A 23,790-nucleotide genomic window follows, 5' to 3' on the forward strand; every position below is an offset into this window, starting at 1 on the left:
ACTCAAAGTTTCATACTTGCAATCAAAAAAAGCGGCATGTGAACTTTTCAACTGGTTACAGTGAATATATCACTAGGTAGTTTTTGAGACATATATTTTTCTACTCTCTTAAAGTGTCAATCTATACAAAAGTAATATTGTATCAGTGTGGTGTCCATTGTCTTGCAATCTTTCCTGGCTCTCCTCCTTATATTATTAGTTTTGGATAATAAAATTAAACTCCAAGCAAATATAAAAGGCACAAATGATGACGCTACTGATAGATTGTTAAATGTTTTTTTTTTAAAAACTCAAGCAGTGGAAGTAGCTGAATTTGACATGGCAATCCCGAAACAGCAGACTGGGAGAGAGAAAAGCTGAATAAGGAGCCAGTACGTTGTGCTCATGTGCGAACAAGGAACATTCTGGCAGGAGTGAGCAGAGGGATGAGCTCATCAGTCTGCTACTTCTCCTTTTACTGTTCAGCCACAGTCTGGGGGAGATACAAGACCTGTAACTATCATTTAAGTCCTTAGTCATAAGAGTGCACTCATCTTCTGGCATTCCATATCACTGTGTGTTACCAGTTGAGGGATCACCTTTCCATCTTTCCTTGCCTAGTGTTTTTAGAAGCTTTTATTAGTTGGCTCCATGACCTGATTCCTAAAAATTGTATGTTTCCACAGGATCCCATAAGAGAAGCCTTAGCCTTGGGGATAAAGAAATCTCTAAAACTCCACCAGCTGCAGAGCCAGCATTTAGAGACCGGTCCAACACAGTTACTGAGAAGCCCACCTTACCTGTGATTAGAGACAAATACAAAGATCTCACAGGAGAAGTTGAGGTAAGGTTATATGTTGACTGATACCGTAAAATTGTATGCATCTTTGGGATTGATCACCAGTACTCGTCTTGCCGATTTTTATATGGGTCTAGAGCAGGGTTTCCCAACCAGTGTTCCTCCAGAGGTTGCTAGGTGTTCCTTGAGCAATGAGGAATTTCTGCCTCTCCAGAGAAGTTCCCACTGACACCGTTGATCATTTTGGCTATCTGTAAGTGGGGTATTCTTCCCAATTACCACAATTGTAAGGAGTATTCGTCCCACTGACCATCACACTCACTTGAATAAGTGGATACCTGAGCTAATACATGAGTAGTGAGTAGTACATGAGTTGTAAATATAGTCATTTTTAAGCAGGGGTTCCCTGAGACCAGAACATTATTTCATGGGTTCCTCTGTGTTGAAAAGGTTGAGAAACACTGGTTTAGAGTGTCGTCATTACATTTTGCGTATATTTTAAGAACCCATGTTGTAATTTTGTTGTTCCCACACATAAATGTATTAAACATATATACCATTTATTGCATATTTGTAATGTATGGTATGATGAACAGTGTAATATTATAGCTCACGTGTGTAGAAAATAATCTCAGCTGCACTTCATATGGCACTATACCAGCTTTGTATTAACCATTTCGACAGTAGGGCATATTTTCTTTCTTTTTTTCATTTAAGAATGTATTTTTGGCTTTAAAATCTTTATAAAAACAAACCTATACAAGTTAGTGGACTTATGTAAAAAAAAAAAAAAACTACTGTGGTACTGGCATACAGAATAGCAGCGGGCACTACAATACAACAATATTGTCCAAAGCAAGAAAAGTGCCGTGCTACAAACATATGTAAAAGAATGCATGAATTAATCTGACATGAAAAGTGCTACATATAAACATACAGTGTTTAGTATATAAGTGACTGTACAAAACCAAATAAAGTGCAAAATGACAAATGTGCAAACATGCAACCTCCTATATAATACAATAAAGGAGCAAAAATTGTATATAAAAAAAAAGGGTAAAAGTACTCAACGGAAATATGTGTTTAAATAAGGAATAGAGTCCATATCCAAAAAGGGCATCCTGTGTTCAGAATGGAAGATTGCCAAAAGGCACAACCATCACCATAGGGGACAGTTAGGAGCGCTTACCAGAGGTAATGGACTCTAATGACAGCGGCAAAGAGTCATTCAAGCAAAAGGTAATAAAACCGTGATGACACAATGATCTCCAGATGATTAACATCTCCTTTTGTAACATCATATCTTCACTATGCATATAGGAACTCGGATACCCATACAAAACTAAAAGTCTCCTCTTAGTGTAAAACCATCAAAGGAGGACTATTTTTAAAAGTAGAAAACTTAGTCTCTCTACAGTTTACAAGCGATTCAAGTACAAGTAGTGTGATCACAGATCTTATCCAAAATGCACAATATCATGGAGCAAACTCAGCAGAACCCATGATATTGTGCCTTTTGGATACGATCTGTGATCACACTACTTGGAATAAAGAGGAGTTTGGGACTTTGAATGAGAGACATGACAAGACTGGCAGGAATATAAATACACATTTAATGAAATACAAGAATGTAAAAACATGACATGTTACAGAGTATTGAAATACTCAATTACACAAGAGCTGATAAGTAATGCCAAAATCCAAATTAACCACCAACATAAAATTCCATAGGGTATTGAAGTAGTAGACACTTATAAATGAAGTCATAGCATCAACAGGCTCGATGCGTATCGTGGACCAAGTTTGCCACTTCATGAGGAGCAAGTATTGAATGTATATAAGTCCGCTCAGATATTTGTGGCATTGGAGGTAAAGCAAGACCATAGGTATCCCCACCGGGAGCTAAGGGAGCACGAAACGGACAGGTAAGGCGGAACACGACTCCTACCGGTGGAGTCTGGGTGTAAGATGATGAAGTAAAAAAATGTTGGCTGTTGCCGCATGAAAGAGTATCTCAAACTCCAAACATGTGCGCCCCATGACCGCCAAAAACGACCGCCCTTTCACTTTACAGCCAGTACCAGTACCAGCTTGTGCTTTACTCTTCAGTTTTTGAACATACATAGTATGTTCAAAGAGCCGAAATAGTTAAAGGTAAAACTTTATTTTAGTTTTCAATAGAGTGGAGAGAGATTATAACCACCTGTCAGGTTTTAGATGCTGTCTTTGTTCCAATTAGTGCGATTTCACCCTCCTATTTATCTGGTCTACTCTTATCACCAAGAGTGAACATAAAAGAAAAGGCCTAGTTTTTAGGTTGTCACCAGAACAGGAATGGGTGGGAATTCTTTTAACGAGGAAACAGTTCTGGTGACGACCAGAGATTTTCATTCTAGAATGATTTCACTTCACGTTTTTGGCTATTTGACAAAAATTAAAGTGATATCTTCCCGATGGCACACAGATGGGGGGGGGGGGGGGAAACTGATAGACGTTATAACCATCCTGTAGTCTATAAAATAAAAACTTAAAGCTTGCTTCTAACATAGAGGGTAACGTAGTTTGATGTGCATTCTCAAGTCTGTATCGTGTGCCAAAATGTATATAGTTAGATATATTTGTTTTTCCTCCCAAATAAAATTATAATTATTGTAATAAACTTCAGATGGAAATCCCAATACATTTATATTTGGCATTTGTCTGTATTCTACCTCTGATGACTACCTAATACTTCTCATACTTTACTTTTAGGAGAGTGAAAGGTATGCATACGAATGGCAGCGTTGTTTGGAAAGTGCTCTGCGGGTAAGGAGATGAGAGTTTATTATGTCTTTAATATAATGGGCTGATATAAAAAAAAACAGAAAAGCACTTGTTCACAGCAGCCAGTCAAACAACTGTTTTTACACCAAAATAACAAAACAAACAGTTTATCACTATGGACAACAAATAGATTTGTCTTGATGTCTAAGCATGCATGTGTACAATATATAAAATACATTCAGTGCATCCGGAAAGTATTCACAGCCCTTCACTTTTTCAACATTATGTTATGTTAAAGCCTTTTCCAAAATGGATTAAATTCATTATTTTCCTCAAAATTCTACAACCAAAACCCCATAATGACATCGTGAAAGAAGTTTGTTTGAAATCTTTGCAAATGTATTAAAAATAAAAACCAAAAAAATCACGTGTATAAGTTTTTGATAGCGTTTGCAATGACACTCAAAATTGAGCTCAGGTGTATCCTGTTTCCACTGACCATTCTTGAGATGTTTCTACAACTTAATTCCACCTATGGTAAATTCAGTTGATTAGACATGATTTGGAAAGGCACACACCTGTCTATATAAGGCCCCATAGCTAACAGTGTATGTCAGAGCACAAACGAAGCCATGAAGTCCAGGGAATTGTCTGTAGAACTCCAAGACAGGATTCTATTGAGGCACAGATCTGGGGAAGGGTACAGAAAATTTTCTGCAGCATTGAAGGTCGCAAAAAGCATAGTGGCCTCCATCACCTGTAAATGGAAGAAGTCTGAAACCATCAGGACTCTTCCTAGAACCGGCCGGCCACCCAAACTGGACGATCGGGGGAGAAGGGCCTTAGTCAGGGAGGTGACCAAGAACCCGATGGTCATTCCGACAGAGCTCCAGCGTTATTTTGTGGAGAGAAGAGAACCTTCCAGAAGAACAACCATCCCTGCAGCATTGCACTAATCAGACCTGTATGGTAGAGTGGCCAGACAGAAGCCACTTCTTAGTAAAGGGCACATCACAGCCTGCCTGGAGTTTGCCAAAAGGCACCTGAAGGACTCTCAGACCATGAGAAAGAAAATTCTCTGGTCTGCTGAAACAAAGATTGAACTCTTTGGCCTAAATGGCAAGCGTCATGTCTGGAGGAAACCAGGCACCACTCATCAGCTGGCCAATACCATAGTGAAAAAAGCACGGTGGTTCGGCGGCAGGACCTATAGGAGACTAGTCAGGATCGAGGGAAAGATGATTACAGCAATGTACAGAGAAATCCTTGATGAAGACCTGCTCCAGTACGCTCTGAGCCTCAGACTGGGGTGAAGGTTCATCTTCCAACAGGACAATGACCCTAAGCACACAGCTAAGATAAAGGAGTGGCTACGGGACAACTCTGTGAATGTTCTTGAGTGGGCCAGCCAGAGAGAACCCGATTGAGCATCTCTGGAGAGATCTGAAAATGGCTGTGCACTGACGCTCCCCATCCAAACTAATGGAGCTTAAGAGGTCCTGCAAAAAAGAATGGGAGAAACTGCTCAAAAAAAGGTGTGCCAAGCTTGTAGCATCAAAATCAAAAAGACTTGAGGCTATAATTGGTGCCAAAGGAGCTTCAACAAAGTATTGAGCAAAGTCTGTGAATACTTACTGTATGTACATGTGTTTTTTTTTTTTTCGTTTTAAATAATTTTTCAAAGATTTCAAACAAACTTCTTTCACATTTGTAACATAACACAAATGTGTAAAAAAAGTGAAGCGCTGTGAATACTTTCTGGATGCACTAAAATAAATATATATATATATATATATATATATATATAATATATATATATATAATCTATACACACACACACTGGATATAAAACATCTACACTGCCCTGTCACGTTTCTGTGATGTAAAAAAAATGAGACAAAGAAATCATTTTAGAACTTTTCCATCTTTATTGTGACCTATAAATTTTACAACAAACTGAAATCTTTTAGGTGGAGGGAAAAAAAAAATGAATATAATATGGATGTATAAGTGTGACTACCCTTAATTTTATACTTTTTGAAGCACCTTTTGATTTTGTTACAGCACTGTCTTTTTGGGTAGGAGTCTATCAGCATTGCACATCTTGACTTGGCAATATTTGCCCGCTCTTCTTTTCAAAAACACTCCAAATCTGTCAGATTGCGAGGGCATCTCCTGTTCACAACCCTCTTCAGATCACCCCACAGATTTTTTATCTAATTCAGGTCTGGGCAGTGGTTGAGCCATTCCAATACTTTAATCTTCTGGTGAAGCCATTCCTTAGTTGATTTGGATGTTTGCTTTGGGTCGTGACCCGTGAGTGCCTCTAAACCAGTTTTGGATATATATATATATATATATATATATATATATATATATATATATATATATATATATACAGTGGGTACGGAAAGTATTCAGACCCCCTTAAATTTTTCACTCTTTGTTATATTGCAGCCATTTGCTAAAATCATTATTTAAGTTCATTCTTCTTCCTCATGAATGTACACATAGCTCCCCATACTGACAGAAAAACACAGAATTGTTGAAATTGTTGCAGATTTATTAAAAAAGAAAAACTGAAATATCACATGGTCCTAAGTATTCAGACCCTTTGCTCAGTATTTAGTAGAAGCCCCCTTTTGATCTAATACAGCCAGGAGTCTTTTTGGGAAAGATGCAACAAGTCTTTCACACCTGGATTTGGGGATCCTCTGCCATTCCTCCTTGCAGATCCTCTCCAGTTCTGTCAGGTTGGATGGTAAACGTTGGTGGACAGCCATTTTTAGGTCTCTCCAGAGATGCTCAATTGGGTTTAAGTCAGGGCTCTGGCTGGGCCATTCAAGAACAGTCACGGAGTTGTTGTGAAGCCACTCCTTCGTTATTTTAGCTGTGTGCTTAGGGTCATTGTCTTGTTGGAAGGTAAACCTTCGGCCCAGTCTGAGGTCCAGAGCACTCTGGAGATGTCCAGGATTGTCCAGGATATCCCTGTACTTGGCCGCATTCATTTTCCATCGATTGCAACCAGTCGTCCTGTCCCTGCAGCTGAAAAACACCCCCACAGCATGATGCTGCCACCACCATGCTTCACTGTTGGGACTGTATTGGACAGGTGATGAGCAGTGCCTGGTTTTCTCCACACATACCGCTTAGAATTAAGGCCAAAAAGTTCTATTTTGGTCTCATCAGACCAGAGAATCTTATTTCTCACCATCTTGGAGTCCTTCAGATGTTTTTTTAGCAAACTCCATGCGGGCTTTCATGTGTCTTACACTAAGTAGAGGCTTCCGTCGGGCCACTCTGCCATAAAGCCCCGACTGGTGGAGGGCTGCAGTGATGGTTGACTTTCTACAACTTTCTCCCATCTCCTGACTGCATCTCTGGAGCTCAGCCACAGTGATCTTTGGGTTCTTCTTTACCTCTCTCGCCAAGGCTCTTCTCCCCCGATAGCTCAGTTTGGCCGGACGGCCAGCTCTAGGAAGGGTTCTGATCGTCCCAAACGTCTTCCATTTGAGGATTATGGAGGCCACTGTGCTCTTAGGAACCTTAAGTGCAGCAGAAATCTTTTTGTAACCTTGGCCAGATCTGTGCCTTGCCACAATTCTGTCTCTGAGCTCTTCAGGCAGTTCCTTTGACCTCATGATTCTCATTTGCTCTGACATGCATTGTGATCTGGAAGGTCTTATATAGACAGGTGTGTGGCTTTCCTAATCAAGTCCAATCAGTATAATCAAACACAGCTGGACTCAAATGAAGTTGTAGAACCATCTCAAGGATGATCAGAAGAAATGAAAGCACCTGAGTTAAATATAGGAGTGTCACAGCAAAGGGTCTGAATACTTAGGACCATGTGATATATCAGTTTTTCTTTTATAATAAATCTGCAACAATGTCAACAATTCTGTGTTTTTCTGTCAGTATGGGGTGCTATGTGTACATTCATGAGGAAGAAGAATGAACTTAAATGATTTTAGCAAATGGCTGCAATATAACAAAGAGTGAAAAATTTAAGGGGGTCTGAATACTTTCCGTACCCACTGTGTATATATGTATATATATATATAATGTTCTGCCTACAGGGGCGCGCTCAACATGTGGCCCTTAACCTCGAACCAGGGCAGCGCGATCCCATGCTCTGGGATGGCGGGTTGGCAAGTGCCAGATCGCGATTAATGGGTTGCTGACCCGCAATCCCACAGCATAAAAGTGCATGGAGCCAGCGCAGGCAGGACCCACATAAGTTGATGCTTCCTCTGTAGTGTTGGCTCCTGTCCCAGGAGGGGTGATGGTAAAGTGCACTTTGCCTGGGACCTTTCTAGCAGCCTGGAGAGCAATGTAAGCAGAAGCTGGAAGAGGAAAAGGTCAGTGTATTAAACATCACATACACTGTACTTTTGCAATGGGCATGTTAGCACTGATTTAAAAAAAAAAAAAAAGGGTTTTTAGGCTGCTTTCACACTGAGCTTCTTGCCTGTGGGTTAACTACACTGAACTGAAGCTTACATTTGCGTTTTTTTTTTTTTTGGGGGGGGCGCAATAAAAACCCATCATTTATTGTGGCACGCGACCGGTTACCCAATCACTTAAGTGGCGTCGTTTTTCAAAACGTTGGGCACCCCTGGTTTACAATATGTTTGGATCCGCTAAAAACATTGAATTATGTGTTTTCATTGCAGTTACTTTACAGTATGTCATAAAAAGTGATTGATTGTTTTTTTTTTTTTTTTTTTTTTTTTTATGCGCAAAGCCCAAATGGACATTCAGTTTAAATCCACTAACTACATTAGCAGCTGTAGAGTGTGACCCTTGCTCTCTGTGGGGAAGCATTGCTCCCTAGTGAGTCAGACCTATAATTCTGCAGTCAGTAAAGCTCGTGCTCTCTGCAGACTGGATCTGATTCCAGACCTCTGTAAAGAGTCCGCTGAGGAGAGAAAGAGTCCCATTCTGTAGAATGCTGGCAGGGCGTGGACTTTTCTACCCTGGATATGGGTGCTTTTTAAAGAAAACAAATTGTAAAACTGTGCACAATACCTTTTGGCATACATTTAGCTGTTTAGTTCAATTTACTTTAAAATGACCCTTTCACTAAAATAAAGGTGTGCTCCCTGTAAAGAAATGTATTAGTCACCTAGGATGCTCCCCATACTGCGTATCACTGCTTTATTTCTGAAGATTATTCACAAACTTGACACCTCCAGGAGTGTCAGTTACATCATGTGTGTCATCTCACTAATCCATACATCAGTACTGTGTTTAGTGACTTGAAGTTGGCGAGAGGAGTTACGGCGCACGACGGCATATGTGCCAAGACTCCTAGACAGATGTAAAAATGTTACATTTCGAAATGATAAATTATACAAGGTTTCCTTCTGAAGTCTGAAGCTCTAAAAGTTTTGTTTTTGAAAATTAGAACAGTTTTTTTTTTTTTTTTTTCCACGTCCCATAATTATGTTGATTATAACTTAGTATATTGTAAGTAAGCAGGAGTTTACCCATCCTAGATTAATATCAACCGGTGGTGCAAAGCTTTTCATTCAAGGAAACGATCCACTCACTTGTCTGATTCCTTAGCCAATGGTCTGTCTGCTTATAAAGGTTCATTTCTCAAAGATGACACACCAGAAGAAGTGTCCTTATTTTAAAAAAGTAAGTTGTTTTTTTGTTGACTCCAACGAAACTTGAACAGTGCCTTATGCCCCGTACACACGTGCAGATTATCTGAAGACTTTTGTCTGCAGACTTACCAAAACCATATAATATGAGGTCAAACCTAAACACTTTCAATTTGTATGCAATCCGGCAGGCCCTTGCACTACATAGAAAAGGTAAATCTGAAGACAAAAGTCTTCAGATAATCTGCACGTGTGTACGGGGCATTAGGCTGAAAGTCCAAAAGCACCATACAGTTTTCCAGGTTGGCCCACTGCCACTCCAAACCCCAAAGCTGGCAAGTGCTGGCCCAGCTTGTACTGCAGAACATCCGAAGTAAAAGGTGAATGACTGCACACTGGTTTCCGATAAAACTCCATAAAATGTATTACCAAAATTAAAAGTCCACTGAAAGCACCTCAACTTACAGAGAGCAAATGGTAACGTGTTTCACACCCACGGGTACCTAATCATAATATACAGTACTCATCGGCATTAAACACATTAACATTTGCTCTCTGTGTTGATGTGCATTCTGTGGAATATTAATTTGTGTATTACATTTTATGGAGTTTTATCTGAACCAGTGTGCAAGCATGATGTTGGAGGTTTGTGAATCCTATTTTTGAGCATGTCCACTCAGTCACACTGTTCTGTCAAATCTGTTTATGCCAAATAACACACAAAGGGACAAATACTGTAGAGAAGCACATTGCTTTGACTTCTTAACCACAGTGCTAGCCTGTAGTAAGCTCTTTTTACGTACAGAGGCTATGTACAAAGCTATGATCCACCCTTCCTTCTCAACGTATCTTCTCTGTAGGAAAAGGCACAACCAGACAGGTACAGCTTTTTCCCTTTTTAGGTCTCAAACTTTAGAATGAGTACCTGAATTTGAAGTAGTTTAGAGTTAAGTGGTTTGACTTTCATCCAGAGTTCTTATACATATGCAGTAACTTCACATCCTAAAGCTATGGAAAAACATTAAGAAAATAAAAATAGTTCATATTTACAGTTATAAATAATGAATTGGTGCTTCTTCCAAGTTGGCTCCTATAATACTTATTACAGGTATTTATATAGCACTGACTGAGTACACATTGCTTTACATTTTGCACATTCTCCTTAGTCCCTGCCTCAAGAAGCTTACGATCTAAGGTTCCTACCTCTAATGCATACATACACATACTAGGGCCAATTTAGACAGGATCATAAACAAAAATTTGTGTTCGCATTTGCTAGCTAGCCTGCAAAAAATTACAAATCTACCCTGTCTAACCATTCACATTAAAGACAATCGGTTAGTTGCACACATTTGTAAATATATGTGTAAGCCGCAGTGCCCACGTCAAGGCTTCTCTGTATACTGCGGTCCATACTAACTAGATTTGAGAGTCTCCATATTGGAGTAAATACCTTAGTTCACATCGCGCTCTGTGGTCATGTGACCTCTTGCCGCTCTTCTTCCCCGAGCACTACAGCGGGAGGGGCTGGGATTCCCCTCTGACATCAGCTGGAAGGTCACATGACTGCACAGCAGCGCTGTGAGATAAGGTGTTAAGCTGCATAACTTAAAAAAACCACAGACACTGCACAGTATAGGCTGTTATTACAGAGGGGCTGCCAGTATTTGTCATCACTAACGTTACAGAGACACATAGAATAGCAGCGAGGGGGTTTGGGAGGAGATGGCTCACAGACTATGAACTGACAGGCAGGGAGGGAGAGACTCTGAACACCGCGGGATGATGTAAGCACATAAACTGACCACGGCATCATGGATCAGCAGTCATGAGATTAACCATGGTCAGTTCACATAGGGGGGACACAGGAACAGGTAGGATCAACCAAGTATTTTACAGCAAAGAAAGGGACAAATAACACTGCACAAGCACTATGCTGTTTAACATGTTTTAAAGAAACCAAATCTTATTTTATTTTTAATAGGGTTACAACCACTTTAAAGGTACAGGGACATGCTGGACAGACAGAAGCCAACTGATAAAACAACATATTTTTGGCGAAGTACCCTAAGAAAACCCACGCAAGCACAGGGAGAACATGCAAACCAGCCTGCTCATAGCTTTCTCTAGGGCTTTGCTGATGACATTGCCCATTCAAATCCTGGTGCATGCACAGCATGTTTTCTCCCTGTTATCAGCAAAACCCTAGAGAAGAAACCTGTGTGCACCTGATGGCCTCACCCTCTGTGGTGATTTCAGTGGTCTGGCCTTGACGTTCGCCTACGCCGCTCGCTTCTGTGATGAAGGGACAAGCGACTAACTGCTGACCTGTCCTGGCAATAAAACAGGACCTAGAATGAGTGTTTTTCAGCTAGGCTCCTGGGGGGCCCAAAAGGCCTAAAAATATAAAAATTATATTAAACAAAGTTTTACCAAACTGCACAGTTTGTTACAGAAAATGTGATATTTGCCAAAACGGATGTTGTTTTCAGTTGCTGAAAATAACAGTCATTATGGCACTAGTAATCATTCTTCTATATTTTCCAACAAATTAGCTGCTCAGAGTCTCCCTAATAGTGCAGACTCCTGAAATAATTCTCCAGCTGTGACATGTTCCATACCTGTGGCAGGTTGATTTATTAAGAGATCTATAAGTGTATTTAAACACACTGTGTTATTTCAGGTCATCAAAAAGGCAAATGATGCTCTCAATGGAATTAGCAGTTCAGCAGTCTGTACAGAAGTTATCCGATCGGCACACGGAATGGAATATTTATTAGGTATGGATTCAGTAACTTAAAATATTCTTACCATCATCAGTGTGGCTATGATTTGTTTTTGTTTCTATGGGATTTGTGGTATGCCTCCTATGTATAAGCCTGTCCGATTTTTCATAGTTTAAAATCGCTTTAATTCCAGACCATGTTAGTTGGCTATTTTAAACTTTTAGTTTTTAAGCATCTTCAGCAGCTGATATAATTACTTACTGAGTATGCAACATCTTTATCTTTTAATCATTATCTATATTCCTGTTTAGGTTGGTGGTTCCTTTCTCTTGCAGCATGGAACCACCCTTGCATGCAGGGTCTAGAGTTGTTTCTACACTGCATGTTTCAATACAAACACACATTGCCCAGGATGGCAGGGCACTCCCCTGCATCTTCTCTCTCCCCCCCCCCCCCACTTTCCTTCTCCAAGCTAACAGACCTACTTATGGCTGCACTATCCAGGAAATTCAGGGAAGCAGCACACAGAGAGCAGGAGCTTTCAGTTTCCAATATAAAATGCTGCAAGTGCTGGGGAAAGTATAAAAGTAGTTTAGGGAGGAATTTTTATTTTATTACTCCCAACTGAAGGTTTAATACTACTTTAAATAAATGTAGAGATATAATATACATGATATAGATCGGGCATCACTAAATGGCGGCCTCCGGCCCGCGCTGCTGCTCCATCAGGACCGCCGCCATCAGCTGCTGGATTTCTTCCCTGTCTCTGCTGCTGTCATTAGCAGAGCAGGGCGGATGGCCGGAGGTGGGACTGAGACTGGGGGCGGGACCGGCATTGAATGGAGGGAAGCAGCTGCCTGAATTAGCATTTCAGGCTAGAGGTGATTGGCTGCTGGGAGGCAGAAGGTGATTGGCTGCTGGGAGGCGGAAGGTGATTGGCTGCTGGGAGGCAGAAGGTGATTGGCTGCTGGGAGGCGGGAGGTGATTGGCTGGTAGGCACACAGTCGGCTGCCTCTATGCATGCAGCGCTGCTGTTCCTCTGTCTTCCTCGAGATTGTCCCGCCTCCTGCTCTTCACTCTGTGTAAGGTAAGGAGAGTGAAGGGAGGGCAGGGCTGTTAAGTTGTGAAGGATGATTGGGGAGCAGAGATCATGTAGAGGGGGGGGTAGTGTGGGGATTCATGTAAAGGGGAGCAATGCTGTGGGGGTGATATGTTAAGAGGGTAGTGGTGTGTGTTGATGTAAAGGGGGGCAGTGCTATGGGGGTGTGTGTTAACAGGGCAGTGCTGTGTATGTGTGTGAGGGTGATGCAAAGGGGCAGTTCTCTGGGGGTGATATAAGGGGGCAGTGGTGTGTGTGTGTGTGGGGGGGGGGCTATGTAAAGAGAGACAGTGCTGTGAGGGGGATGTGAAAGGGACAGTGCTGTTGGGGGGATATGTAAGAGGGACAGTGCTGATGGGGGGATATATGAAGGGGGTAGTGCTGTGGGGGGGATATGTGAGGGGGGCAGTACTGTGTGGGGAGGTGAAGGGGGCAGTGCTGTGGGGGGGGGATAATAGGGGGGCAGTGCTGTGGGGGGAGGTAAAGGGGGCAGTGCTGTGGGGGGGATATGAATGGGGCAGTGCTGCAGGAGTGATATGTGAAGGGAGGCAGTGCTGTGGGTTGGGAGTTATGAAAGGGGCAGCGCTTTGGGGGGTGATATGTGAAGGGGACAGTGGTGTGTGTGGGCGGTGGTGATGTGAAGGGGACAGTGGTGTGTGTGGGGGGTGATGATGTGAAGGGGACAGTGGTGTGTGTGTGTGTGTGGGGGGGGACGGTGGTGATGTGAAGGGTGACAGTGCTGTGAGTGGTGATGTGAAGGGGGATAAGCAGCTGCACAGAAAATGTGCAGGGGTACAATTGACTCTTAAATGCAATGAAATACAAGGTGCGGTTTCCCACACATGGAAATTGCATGGTACATATGCACCATGCAGTTTCCATGCCACAGCATTCTTAAAAAGGTGCCAGGGCCTTTTCCCAGCAGAAAACGCAAACACAACAGCCCATTCAAATGAATGGGCTGTCGTGCCTGTACACCAGGGCTGTGATGTAAAGAATCCGAGTCATCACGCAAAAATGCAATCTGGACCTCTGCTGGAAGAAAATTTTACTAATCGGACCTCCATGAATTTTAATTCAATACCCCTGATATAGATTATATATGCAGTATCTCACAAAAGTGAGTACACCCCTCACACTTTTGTAAATATTTTATTATATCTTTTCATGTGACAGCACTGAAGAAATGACACTTTGCTACACTGTAAAGTAGTGAGTGTACAGCTTGTATAACAGTGTAAATTTGCTGTCCCCTCAAAATAACTCGACACACAGCCACGTCTAAACAGCTGGCAACAAAAGTGAGTACACTCCTAAGTGAAAATGTCCAAATTGGGCCCAAAGTGTCAATATTTTGTGTGGCCACCATTATTTTTCAGCACTGCCTTAACCCTCTTGGGCATGGTGTTCTCCAGAGCCTCACAGGTTGCCACTGCAACCCTTTTCCACTCCTCTGACGACATCATGGAGCTGGTGGATGTTAGAGACCTTGCGCTCCTCCACCTTCCATTTCAGGATGCCACACAGATGCTCAATATGGTTTAGATCTGGAGACATGCTTGGCCTGTCCATCACCTTTACCCTCAGCTTCTTTAGCAAGGCAGTGGTCGTCTTGAAGATGTGTTTAGGGTCATTAGCATGTTGGAATACTGCCCTGCGACCCAGTCTCCGAATGGATGGGGATCATCCTCTGCTTCAGTATGTCACAGTACATGTTGGCATTCATGGTTCCCTCAATGAACTGTAGTTCCCCAGTGTCGGCAGCACTCATGCAGCCCCAGACCATGACACCACCACCACCACCACCATGCTTGTCTGTAGGCAAGACACTTGTTTTTATATTCCTCACCTGGTTGCCGCCACACACGCTTGACACCATCTGAACCAAATGCGTTTATCTTGGTCTCATCAGACCACAGGACATGGTTCCAGTGATCAATGTCCTTGTCTGTTTTGTATTCAGCAAACTGTTTGCGGGCTTTCTTGTGCATTATCTTTAGAAGAGGCTTTCTTCTGGGATGACAGCCATGCAGACCAATTTGATGCAGTGTGCAGCTTATGGTCTGAGCACTGACAGGCTGACCCCCCCCCCCCCCCCCCCCATCCCTTCAACCTTTGTAGCAATGCTGGCAGCACTTGTACGGCTATTTCTCAAAGACACCCTCTGGATATGACGCTGAGCATATACACTCAACTTCTTTGGTTGACCATGGCGAGGCCTGTTCTGATTGGACCTGTCCTGTTAAACCGCTGTATGGTCTTGGCCACCGTACTGCAGCTCATTTTTGGGGTCTTGACAATCTTCTTATAGCCTAGGCCAGTGATGGTGAACCTTGGCACCCCAGATGTTTTGGAACTACATTTCCCATGATGGCTCAACTACACTGCAGAGTGCATGAGCATTATGGGAAATGTAGTTCCAAACCCATCTGGGGTGCCAAGGTTCGCCATCACTGGCATAGGCCATCTTTATGTAGAGCAACAATTCTTTTTTTCAGTTCCTCCAGAGAGTTCTTTGCCATGAGGTGCCATGTTGAACTTCCAGTGACCAGTATGAGAGAGGTAGAGCGATAACACCAAATTTAACACACCTGCTCCCCATTCACACCTGAGACCTTGTAACCCCAACGAGTCACATGACACCAGGGAGGGAAAATGGCTAATTGGGCCCAATTTAGACATTTTCACTTAAGGGGGTACTTACATTTGTTGCCCCTGGCCGCTCTCCTACCCTGGTCCAGAGTTACAGCGGGAGGGGCCGAGATCTTCCTCTGACATCAGCCGGGGAGGTCACATGGCCCTTCGGCGCCTCCCACTGTAGCCCTGGATCAGAATAGGAGAGCGGCAGGGAGTCACGTGACCGGCCCGAATATATCTGAGAAAAATAATATTTTGAGGCTTTGTTTTAAAAAAAAAAAAACACTTAGAGTGTGTTATGCCTGGATAATTTAGAGGGACTGGGAGTGACAATTTTTAAACTTTTCTTTACTACGAATAGCGGCAGGAAGGGGTGGGGAAGAGAGACAGAGACATGGAGCTGTCAGGAGGGGAGGGAGAGGGGGAGAGAGAGGAGCTGCGGATGATGGAGGCACGTAAACTGACCAAGGTAATTGGGGCTCAGCAGCCATAATTACCGTGGTCAGCACACAGAGGGGGACACAGGAATTGGCAGGATCAGCAAGGTGTTTTTTTTACAGCTTAGAGAGGGGCAGATTAGACGGGTTAGGGTTACAAACACTTTAACGTTATAGTGAACTCCTCCTGCCTTACTTTGTGCCATGTAAAGCATTCTAAAATGACTTATGCTGGCCATAAACATATAGAGTTTAGTTTTTTGATTTTCTAATCGTTAGTGGGGTCAAATCGATGTCCATTTTTGTGGGATCAAATCGATGTCCATTTTTAACTGCTGTGATGGGAAAATTCGAAGGGCAGAAAAAAAACTATTCTCGATCAACAAATTTTCGGGCAGTGTATGGTTATCGCTCAGAAATTACATTCATTTTTAAATTGAATGTTAAAAGCAAAAGACAATATTTGAATTACATTTGTCCATTCATCGAATGTTTAAAGAATTTTCGTATGCATTTTGGATGAACATTCTCTTCCAAAAACCTATATGTATATGGTTAGCATTAGAAGTAGGTGTCTTTAAAAGTATTACAACCTGCGCGATATTTTGCCTAGTGTTGTTTGCAGGGACGTCAGTCACACATGCGTATTTTGCCACTATTTTCCCAAGTCTTTACATTCTTCCCTCGGCATCACTTCATGGCATTGCATTGCAATCCCACAAGAGTGTGACTTGCTACATCACGGGGCTGTGAACATTGCGGTTAGGCGTCCACACGTAATCCAATTGGTTATGTGGGGCTAGGTCGCCACGTTAACTGTTAACGAAAATAAGGACTGATTAATAGTTAAAGCACATTTACGAGATTATAGATGAGAAAGGAGAAATAGTGGAAATAACATTATGGGGAATGGGAAGATAACTGCAAATTTGGTGCCAGCTTCCACTGGAAAAAATGCATACTGTACAAAGCTGCAAAAACTGTAACAAAATCCTATGAGGATAATAACTACTGCAGTGTCTTTGTTGCCTTATGATTACTGTAGATATGTGCTTCTCGGTTTACTACTGCTTTAAGTGCTCATGCTTGCGGTCTGTAGAAAAAATTGTCCACATCTAGTTAATGGAATGGTGATTTTATTTTGTGCAGGTGTCATCGAGGTGTACAGAGTGACCAAGCGAGTAGAACTGGGTATAAAGTCCACTGCAGTGTGCAGTGAGAAACTGCAGCACTTACTGAAGGAGATTGACAAACTTTGGAATAACTTAATAGGATTCATGTCACTAGCTTCTCTAATGGTAAGAGTTTCTATTAAATATTACTCTACTCTAGTTAAATATTTTTGGGGAAAACATGTAATGTGAAATTCCATGACCAAACTGTGCAAAGGTTTAATGATTCTGAAGTAATTAGGATCAAAATATGAAAAGCTAGTAATCATTACACTTCAATCTACACTTATCCTGCTGCAAAGCTAAAAATAGAAATGAATAGTAAAACGTGTGTGTGTATTAAAGAATAGAAATACCTTTTTTTTTATTTCTTTATAGCTGGACACATCTCTGGATAGCTAGGGGTGGAGAAAGAGCAATACACTGATCTTCCCAGTGAATGGTTGTGCAAGGGGTAGCTTGTCAGCAGAAGTCTTATCATTGGAGGACAGGCAGGCTGTTCTCCCAGCACAGCCAGAACACTGACCACACTGGGATGGATGTGCTTTCATGTCTAGCATGGTCAGTTTGAAGTAGGAGAGTAGGGGAACTGGCAGGATCACCAAGTATTTGACACAAAGGAAGCAATACAGAGAACAGGATACGTTTTACCACAAGTACATGGTACAACAGACATATCAATATAATAAAATGTTTGGGTAACATATTCTTTAAGCCCCCGTTTACACTGGGGCAACCTGTCAGGCAACCTGGTCGCCTGACAGGTCGCCGTAGGTCGCCTCGCATAGAGAAGCTGTGGACCCGTTCTAATAGGAGCGACACAAGTCGCTCCGACTTAGAAAAAGGGTCCGGAGCTTCTTTGGGGCGACCCGGAGCGACCTGCATAGACTTCAATGTTATGAAGTCCGTGCCGGCCGCTCCGAGGTCGCGGTGCGAGCAGCGCGCCGCGACCTGTGAGGTCACCCCGGGAAGTAGCGTCGCCCCTGTGTGAACGGGGGCTAACACTTTTTTTATTTAACTTACTCAATGTTATTTAACCTAAACGTAAAACTTAAACAACTTAGCCTACTTTTATTACTTGTTGTTACCATAGTTCAGTTGTCCTGGGTCTCTGCACTGAAAAATGACTTGCTTCCTAAATCAGGACAGTGAGCAGCTCAGAAGCACACATATAGACCGCAACCTGTCTGCTGCTCTTCAGGGGAAAGGTAATTTGGCAATCTGCTAACAAACAGTCACACAGCTTTATATTGTGATCTATTTAGAGCCCTCTGTACCTTTCACAGATCTTCCATCTGATCAATCCAGCAGTTATCAATGGCTCAGATGCTGCAAGGTTAATCAATATTGCAGATTATTGAAAAGAGAAGTGTGGTGGATTTTTAACTTAAGGTGTTGGACATTAACTCCTATAGGCCAATGTAGATCCCCTTCCTCTCCTGTTGGCCAATGTAGCTAATATTCACTGTCTGCTTCTCCAGGGGAAATTGGCCAGCACATTGGAAACACACTGATAGAAAAGTAAAAAATACAAATTTAGAAAAATGGCATTGAGGACATCAGTATTCTGTGAGCCTGTGATTTGCAAGTACTGTGCTGACACACAACCACACTTTGAGATTTTTTGTATCATTACATTTTTACCTCTTGACCGTCAGGATATTTACCCCCCCTTCATGACCAGACCATTTTTTGTGATGAGGTGTGTTTTCTTTTTTTTTGTGCTATAAGGAAAAAAGACCAACAATTAAAACAAAAAAATATATAACATATCTGATAAAATTAAACCAATTTCTTCATAAATTTAGGCTAATGTATATTCTGCTACATAGTTTTGATAAAAAAAAAAATCCTAATAAGCGTATATTGATTTGCGCAAAAGCTATAGCATCTACAAACGATGGTGTGTATATATACTGGATTTTATTTTTTTTATACTAGTAATGGTGGCCATCAGCAACTTATAGCAGGACTGGAATATTGCGACAGACTTTCTGACACTTTGTGCCAACCAGTGGTACTAATACAGTGATCAGCGCTAAATATATGCACTGTCACTGTGCTACTGACACTGGGTGGGAAGGGGTTAAAAAGCTAGGGCAATCAAAGGGTTAAATTTGTGCCTAGCCAGTGTGTGTACTTTGTGTGGTGCTTTTACTAGGGGAACTTATGGCTTTTCTTTCCCTACTTGCAGGAAAAGTACATCTATCACTTTCCTCCTGTCAGGACAGAGCTCTGCCTTATTTAGATAGAACTCTCCTCAGCGATCAGCAGGTTCGGGCCGACATCCACTGGTCAGCTTCTGCTGTGACAAATCACAGCAGAGTCAGCACGCCCCCCTACCCGGAAGTGCAGAATCACGTGTATATATACATTCTGACCAGTAGCAGTAAATCTGCCATAGGGCAGTCGGCAAGCGGTTAATACATTTTACCCAAACTAGTGCCTCAAATTGTACAAAATCTTTACTGTGCATGTTTTTATAGAAAGAGGGCGCTTTTCCCTACCCACCTTAGCCAACAGTATGTATACAGTGTGTGTGTGTGTGTGTGTGTGTGTATGTATGTATATATATATATATATATATATATATATATATATATATATATATATATATATATATATAATCTATAGTATCTCACAAAAGTGAGTACACCCCTCACATTTTTGTAAATATTTAATTATATATTTTAATGTAACAACACTGAAGAAATGACACTTTGCTACAATGTAAAGTAGTGAGTGTACAGCTTGTATAACAGTGTAAATTTGCTGTCCCCTCAAAATAACTCAACACACAGCCATTAATGTCTAAACCACTGGCAACAAAAGTGAGTACACCCCTAATTTAAAATATCCAAATTGGGCCCAAAGTGTCAATATTTTGTGTGGCAACCATTATTTTCCAGCACTGCCTTAACCCTCTTGGCATGAAGTTCACCAGAGCTTCACAGGTTGTCACTGAAGCCCTCTTCCATTGCCCCATGATGACATCACGGAGCTGGTGGATGTTCGAGACCTCCACCTTCCGTTTGACAATGCCACACAGATGCTCAATAGGGTTTAGGTCTGGAGACATGCTTGGCCAGTCCATCACCTTTACCCTCAGCTTCTTTAGCAAGGCAGTGGACATTTTGGAGGTGTTTTTGGGGTCCTTATCATGTTGGAATACTGCCCTGCGGCCAGTCTCCGAAGGGAGGGGATCATGCTCTGCTTCAGACTGTCACAGTACATGTTGGCATTCATGGTTCCCTCAATGAACTATAGCTCCCCAGTGCCGGCAGCACTAATGCAGCCCCAGACCATGACACTCCCACCTCCATGTTTGACTTTAGGCAAGACACACTTGTCTTTGTACTGCTCATCTGTTTGCTGCCACACACGCTTGACACCATCTGAACCAAATAAGTTTATCTTGGTCTCATCAGACCACAGGACAAGGTTCCAGTAATCCATGTCCTTAGTCTGCTTGTCTTCAGCAAACTGTTTGTGGGATTTTTTTGTGCATCATCTTTAGAAGAGGCTTCCTTCTGGGACCACAGCCATGCAGACCAATTTGATGTAGTGTGCGGCATATGGTCTGAGCACTGACAGACTGACCTCCCACCCCTTCAACCTCTGCAGCAATGCTGGCAGCACTCATACATCTATTTCCCAAAGACAACCTCTGGATATGACGCTGAGCACATCTACTCAACTTCTTTGGTCGACCATGGCGGGACCTGTTATCAGTGGAACCTGTCCTGTTAAACCGCTGTATGGTCGTGGCCACCGTGCTGCAGCTTAGTTTCAGAGTTCTTGCCAATCTTCTTATAGCCTAGGCCATCTTTATGTAGAGCAACAATTCTTGTTTTCAGATCCTCAGAGAGTTCTTTGGCATGAGGTGCCATGTTGAACTTCCAGTGACCAATATAAGAGAGTGAGAGCGATAACACCAAATTTAACACACCTGCTCCCCATTCACATCTGGGACCTTGTAACGCTAATGAGTCACATGTCACCGGGTAGGGAAAAATGGCTAATCGGGCCTCATTTGGACATTTTAACTTAGGGGTGTACTCATTTTTGTTGCCAGCAGATTAGACATTGACTGTGTGTTGTTATTTTGAAGGGACAGCAAATTTACACTGTTATACAAGCTGTACACTCACTACTTTACATTGTAGCAAAGTGTCATTTCTTCAGTGTTGTCACATGAAAAGGTATAATAAAATATTTACAAAAATGTGAGGGGTGTACTCACTTTTGTGAGATACTGTGTGTGTATATGTGTATATATATATATATATATATATATATATATATATATATATATATATATATATATATATATATATATATATATATACCGACCTACATACACCTTTATTTAGGATTTCTGAATAAAATGTATATATGTTCACCATTCACTTAAAGCAGTGTTTCTCAACCTTTTGTCAGTCAAAGTACCCTTTAAAAATTATGGACAATCTCGGGGCACCTTTTGAAAATGGACAGTCTCGAGGCACCCTTTAATAATTATGTACAGTTTTGAGGCACCCTATTTTAAAATGTATAAACTTTTATAATAGTTTTACATAATGCAGTAACATCCACACAAGTAGGACCCCCAATGTTAGAGGTGAGTTATTCTTCCAAAGCAAATCCACTTTTGCAAACTGGTACTGACTAGTATTACAATGTTTCTCTTCTCCCTTATTTTTTCTCCTTCACTCAGCTAATATGACCCCAACACTGATGGAGAGGGGCAGGGGAGGGTCAAACAGCAAGAAGGTTGTAATGGTGCACAATGAAAACCTGTGGCTTTGTGTAACTAAAAGGCAGGCTTTATCCACATTCTGGCTTGTATACAATTTCTGGGCAATGTTTAAGCATTTTGCTAAGGCACCCCTGAAGAAACCTCAAGGCACCCCAATGTGCCTGGGCACCCTGGTTGAAAAAGGATGACTTAAAGTGAGGTTTTTTGAGTTGTATTAAGATGTAAGAGGATATGGGCAGTAGTCATTATCAATTGACACAAAGATAAGGTAGAAAAAGAAAGGTAGTAGGTCAGAATTAAAGTTCAATCTGTACCTTAATGTATATGACATCCTCCTATGAGGGTTTAAGGGAGTGTTTACTCCTATATTAGAGTTACAGGTAGCTACAGTATGATGGCTGCAATCCTTGTTTAAGGAGATGTCATCTACCACCTTTTGTAGTCTTTTAGGACCAAATATCTGGCATGGAGGAGTAGTGATGGACATCTCTCTATAGATTATTTTAAGGAGTGACATAGTACTATAGAGAAGGAGAGCGGGCAAATATCCTTTTTTTTTTTTTCTACCCTATCTTTGTTTCAATTAATAATGGATACTGCCCGTATCCTCTTACATATTAAAAACTCAAAAAATCTCCCTTTAAGTGAATTAACACACACAGTCCTATATACATTTTATTCAGAAATCCTAAATAAAGTTTACATTTTATTCCGTTGGCTAAGGTGCTTAGGGAAACACGCCCTTGTCCTGTTTTGACTGCCAGACTAGGTATATATCTATTTCAAATAATTAAGGCATAGGTTAGTTGATTAATATATCTCTGCATGTTTTTTCTGCAGCCTGACGAAAGTGCACTGGATTTTGTCTCCTGTATGCTTCGACCAGGAATCAAAAATGCTCATGAACTGGCATGTGGTGTCTGCTTGCTAAATGTAGACTCCAGAAGTAAGGTAAGTTAAAATGGTCTGTGCTTATTACATGCATAAAAAATATTTTTTTTTTTTTTTTTTAGGATTGATTTCCAGTTATGCCACCGCCCGATGTTACCAAGTCTTCAGCAAGAAGTAGTTTAATGCAAAGATCTATTATTTAACTATGTGGTTGGCGTAAATTTTGTGCAGCTACACTGACTTGGAATCAAACACTATCATCTTATACAGTTTCTTACAGAGATGTTATTAAAGAGCCAGCTGCCATACAAAAACAGCATATGCATTTCTTGATTTGCATGCTAACTCATTCTAAGCCCTGGTTCACACCAGTGTGCCTTTGAAATTGCGCTACATAAGTGCGATTTCAAAGCCGCACATGAATGTGGTTTGCACTGCCGATTCATTTAACAGAAGTCTATGTAAGTCGCAATGAAATCAGTAAAAAGTAGTGCAGGAACCTTTTTCATAATTGCTGCTACATGAGTCGTGGCGCTATGAAGGGTTCCATTCCCGGCAATGGGGTGCGACTTGTCATGCAAGTTAGGACTATCAAATCACATGACAAGTCACACCGGTGTGAACCGGGCTAAAAGCAGAACGGTGTGGAGGGATTAGAACCTCTAAGTTTTTATTGCAGTCTGCTCCCTACAGGCGGTCCCCTTGGTTACAAACAAGACCGGGTCTGTAGGTTTGTTCTTAAGTTGAATTTGTTTGTAAGTTGGAATAGGTAATTTTTTTAAGTGTAGCTCCATCCAAAAAAATATGTTTTGGATAGCACGGGAAGGGTTAACACCCCTGTAACATTTGTTTTGCTGTATGTACCTCTGTTCAGAAGATGTCACCCCACTTTCTGTCCCTAAGACAATTGGATTTT

The 23,790-nt window shown here is 41.7% G+C and overlaps 1 protein-coding gene across 2 annotated transcripts in view; it reads left to right on the forward strand.

Annotated features, from left to right (window-relative positions):
* SYNRG (synergin gamma) overlaps positions 1–23,790 on the forward strand; it is a 155,267-nt gene that overhangs the window by 119,428 nt on the left and 12,049 nt on the right. For both annotated transcript variants that reach the window (XM_082245237.1, XM_082245238.1), the window contains 5 exons: positions 666–823; positions 3,530–3,583; positions 11,837–11,933; positions 17,202–17,350; positions 22,824–22,934. In XM_082245237.1, the coding sequence (XP_082101363.1) occupies positions 666–823; positions 3,530–3,583; positions 11,837–11,933; positions 17,202–17,350; positions 22,824–22,934 (569 nt within the window). The remainder of the gene's footprint in view (positions 1–665; positions 824–3,529; positions 3,584–11,836; positions 11,934–17,201; positions 17,351–22,823; positions 22,935–23,790) is intronic.

The sequence above is a fragment of the Pelophylax lessonae genome, assembly GCF_965119305.1.
Source record: "Pelophylax lessonae genome assembly, chromosome: 2".
In the NCBI taxonomy this organism is placed as follows: domain Eukaryota; kingdom Metazoa; phylum Chordata; class Amphibia; order Anura; family Ranidae; genus Pelophylax; species Pelophylax lessonae.